This window comes from Colletes latitarsis, chromosome 4 (genome assembly GCF_051014445.1).
Source record: "Colletes latitarsis isolate SP2378_abdomen chromosome 4, iyColLati1, whole genome shotgun sequence".
NCBI classification, from domain to species: domain Eukaryota; kingdom Metazoa; phylum Arthropoda; class Insecta; order Hymenoptera; family Colletidae; genus Colletes; species Colletes latitarsis.
This window is the reverse complement of record NC_135137.1, coordinates 38,287,525-38,292,134: the sequence shown is the minus strand read 5'-3', so window position 1 is coordinate 38,292,134 and position 4,610 is coordinate 38,287,525. Positions and strand designations below refer to the sequence as shown.

Below are 4,610 nucleotides of genomic sequence, written 5' to 3'. Positions count from 1 at the left end.
CTAACAACAAATTTGAACAAAAGTTAGAAAATTTCGAGCCATAAACACGAGCTGTCTACGCGTCATCTATCTTGCATACACGACTATTATCTGCATTACAATCGCATTGTTCCCCAACAAGTGTACTATTAACTTAATTTCCAGTGCCTCCGTTTCCTTTCAAAGACGCGGTTCCCCACTCAAGTGTTTACGTATGTTCGAGAACAAGCTACCGTTTTGTAAGTTCACGATATTTGTTATGGAAATTACAGAAGACATCTGCATAATGCACGAAACATTTCAATTGTAAGTAACTAAAATTATAGACTCGTTTTTATATTTAATCATTAACCCACCATATTGTTTGATTACAGTAAATCCTCGAGTTACGCAGTTACGTTGCCACATAGGCACACAGAGGTGATTTCAACCGGTGAGTTCAATTCGATACAACTACAATATAAATGAGAACAGCTTACCCCGTCAGTCTTTCTTCTTAGGTTCGATCTCTGCAGCGTAGCAGCTAGTTCGTTTTGCAGCCTGGACACCACTGGACCGTTCGCCAGTTCGCTGGTCCCGTTTCTGTCGACGCGAGTCTGCTGGGACAGGAATTCCAGCTTAGACGGCTGCTTGGCTTCACCCTCGTACGCCCCTATCCTGATGGCGACCTTCCCTCCCGCTGGCTTCAAGTTTTGTGCGTTCACAGCGAGAGGAGGCGGAGGCGGCACGATCGACTTGGGCGTCTCCGACACGGGACTCGTCGAGGGCTCTTTACCGTTCACTTGTGGTTTGTTTCCGGTCCCAGTGTGTCGGGGACTTCCGTTCACGGTCGTCGTTGAGTTTTGTATGGGGAAGTAGGTTGGCGGTGGCTTTGGAATCACTGGATTTGGCGTTTCTTTCAGCTTGAAGGACTCGATGCTCTGCATCTCTACAGAGTCCTCGTTGCTCTTGGTCTTCGCGAGAAGAGGAAGTGGTGGCGGTGCTGGTGGTGCAGGAGGCGCGGGAGGGGTTGGTTGTACGACAGGTGGTGCTGGGGGCGCCGGTGGAATGTTGTTCGAGGTCGTCGATGCGTTCAAAACCCTCTTTTCTTGTTCCTGCAGGTGACATAACGAGATTCAGGTAATGGGGAAAATTCTTTTGGGACAGTGTTTTTCAAAGTGGGAAGTGTTGACCCTAGAGGTAATGTAAAATGAAATGGAATTGTATAGACGAAGGTTAGTACATGTACGAAGTTATACATATAGATATCGCGTATTTGCTAATGATATACGGATCGTAGCCTCGTAAGTTACGATACAGAGAACAGTAATAAAATGAAAGGAATGTACTTCTTTACGATGCTGAAAACCGTCAGAGATAAGATTCAAAAAAGGAGAGAATATTCCTTCAACAATGTGAATAAAGTACTGTAATAAATGTGATTCGTTTATGATATGCGGATCATTACTTTGTAAACGCGTTATATTACAGGAAACGATAAAATGAAAGTAATTTAAAAGTCGGTCATTCGCGATTGACAAATCGCTGATTAAAAAATGCTATGTCACTTAAGTTTTATTTGCATTTTGGATCGACTAGACGGCGGTTAGAAACCCGCGTCAGAAACAAATATGGCTTAGTTAATGTAGTGCAATAGTAGATAGGAAGCCTATCTTATTGCATGATAACGCGAGGCCTTGTGCACCAAGGATGACGATGAAAATACTTAATGAAGTAGAATATTCTTTCCATACTTTGTCAACAGATTAGATTACTTTTATAAAATAGGTCATTGAAAAACGCAAAATTTGTAGCAAGTAATACCGAATCATTTTCAATTTCTCGTTCGTCGGAAGGAAAAGCGGATTATGATTAATGATTTGTATTCACCGCAAATTTTCCACGCGCCCAAAGGTTAAACCAGTCTCTATAACTACTAATAAATACGTATTCTATAATTTTCACCAATCTACAAATTATGCTAAAACTTTAGTTAAAAAAACTGGCATGAACGTTCTTATCGGCACTTTTCGTTTCACGATGTTAATTATTCTCGGATCGTATGTGAATTACACGCGATCATAGACGTTAACTATCAAGCAAACTGATTGGGTCGATAACTAACATCGTAAGGCGTGATGGTGACCAAGATGCGGCTCCTTCTCCGTTCACCGTTGCTCATTAAATTGTTCATCGTCTGAGTTTCAAAGCGTTATCATTCTCCGATTAACTTTCCATTCTGCCGGCGATGCGATCTTCTTTTTAATGGATCGATAACGGTTAATTTCGACCGTGTTTTTGCGCTGATGAATTTGTATAAATTATACCAGGCGCGTCAATTAACGGTTCAAGGAAATGTTCGCGGCGATCGAAACCGATTGCGATTCACTGTTGTCGATGACGGATCACTCGGTGCACGAGATTCGAGGACGCGAGACGTTTGTTTTTTTACGAATTACGCGGACACTTTGCAGCGTTTCACGAACGATGAACGCGACCTAGCGTTTTCGTTAATCATAGTCGCGCGAGGTCCTCCGCAGTTTTGCGGTATCCTGACGCGACCGCCTTGAAACCGATCGCACGACGCGACTCGAGTCGACTGAAAACAGTCACGAGCGTTGCTCGCGGTCTTATGTAACCTCCTATTATTTTGCACGTCTGCCGCAATTTGCAAGAAGAAGTGGAATCGACAAACGACCGCACGCACGTGTACTTAAGGGGGCAGTCTGGTACATCGGTCCGAAAATTACTCTTCCTTCGTTATTTTTTTTTTTTTCATCAGTAGGAATAAGTGGATCGAAATGACCGTCGCCAGCCATGCAGTTCTTTTATAGTAACTTAATTCTAATCGTATCTGTACAGGATGTCCCACGCGACTGGGACAAATTGTATTTTCAATGTGGTTAGAGATAGACAAAAAAGATCTTACGTCTGATGTTTACTTCAAGAGTTATTATAGTTAACATTTTACTACAGTAGTTACATTTCTGCTACTGCGGATTGTAAATTGGGTATTACAGTATTTGTAAACATGAAGCCAATATCATTATCAATGAGTGTAAGATTAATTTAATTATCGATAAAGGTTCATACAGTAACTTCCAATTTAAATATTTCAGATAATGTTCTGCTTTCGTATCCGGTACTATTTACAATTTTAAAGAAGGTATTTAGTAGCGAATAAGAATATAAACAAAACCAGGAACTAATTGAAAGATAGCAATCTAAATTCTATTATGCAATTTTCTACAACCTTATTAAGGCCAAGTGTTAAACTTATTCTGCAGAATCTATGCCATTCTTCGTACACTTCTTGTTCACACATTTCGTTTAAGATACTGTTTCATTTTGTTTGGCCCAGTAATTGAACAGATTGTGTGCCACTGATATAGAATTCTGTTCAAAGTCCTATAACATCTGTTCTTTGATCTGAATTCTCCAGACTGCTCCCTTAAGGCGAACCAGGGTGACGTTCTACGAAAATTGATGGTTCAAATTTTGGATACGTATATCGAATACTTTGTTGTCTATTTTGATGAATACTGTACTCATTCACTGAATATATGTAAATCTCGACACATCTATTGAAATAGGCGGAAGACGTTTCTGACACCTGCTGTGATGAAATCGTATTTTCCTTTATAGCTCGGTAACCGTTGATTTCTAGATCAATGTTCACGTTTTTCTTTACTCTCAGTGATGGATCTAGAAGTGCTAAAACGATTGGGAGAAGGCTTTCTCCTCTGCTTACTTTGATGACATTACACGTACCCAAAGTTTGAACCATCAGTTTTCACACACTCTGTATAATGACTCATCGAATTCACGATTATGTCTATCTTTCCGTAGAACATCGAACACCTTAGAAACAATTCAGTTCCGATTATTCTGACGCGAAGTCACGAACGATAAATCACTGATAGTCGCCCGATCGAATGGCTCGTTGATATACAGGGTATTTCATAATATGTGTTTCTACTTTAATGGTTTACAAGGGACATAAAAGCAGTGAAAAAAGTTCACATAAACGTATGCTGTATTTTACCTTGTTCTCACTTTATAACCATTTTTGTGCTCCGCTAATTCTTAATCAGTTTCTACCAAACTGTTTGCACAAAACTGTCAACAATTTCTCGTTATCTCTCGATCTTTTTACATTGCTTTTTTGCCCCCTCTGCACTATTGGAATAGACAACACGTGCTATGAAATAGCCTGTATAAACGGTTCGATTTAGAAAGTCTTCGCTGTCCTCAGCGCGCGCAGTTAATGTATTGTAATCACTTAATTACGTCTCAATTAAAGGAGTGATTTAGTGCTTTCAGCGACTGAACGACCGTCGATGCTTTCTATCGCGCGGAGATTGAGATACTGAGACAAAACGGTGAAATGTACGTGACTATAACCGGCAGATCGCTCTCTATCTCGTTCCAACGATCCGCGTACGTGTGTATAACAGTTAATAACACGCTTCTACATAAATTCAGGTGCACTTGAGCGTGTGCACCAACACACGGAAGCGCAGTTCGTTCGCGCCGCGCAGACAATAACCGCACCGAAGGCTTCGTAATTTCGAGGCCTTATCTGTTTACTTTGGCAGATCTTCGTGGTTGTGTAATTAACAGAGTAAGAATGTTCGTGTATTATCCGACGA

At 40.9% G+C, this 4,610-nt stretch overlaps 1 protein-coding gene across 4 annotated transcripts in view; it reads right to left on the bottom strand.

Annotated features, from left to right (window-relative positions):
• The window catches only part of LOC143340960 (uncharacterized), a 49,629-nt gene that overhangs the window by 564 nt on the left and 44,455 nt on the right, over nucleotides 1-4,610 (bottom strand). For all 4 annotated transcript variants that reach the window (XM_076763425.1, XM_076763422.1, XM_076763423.1 and 1 more), the window contains exon 13: nucleotides 459-1,073. In XM_076763425.1, the coding sequence (XP_076619540.1) occupies nucleotides 459-1,073 (615 nt within the window). The remainder of the gene's footprint in view (nucleotides 1-458; nucleotides 1,074-4,610) is intronic.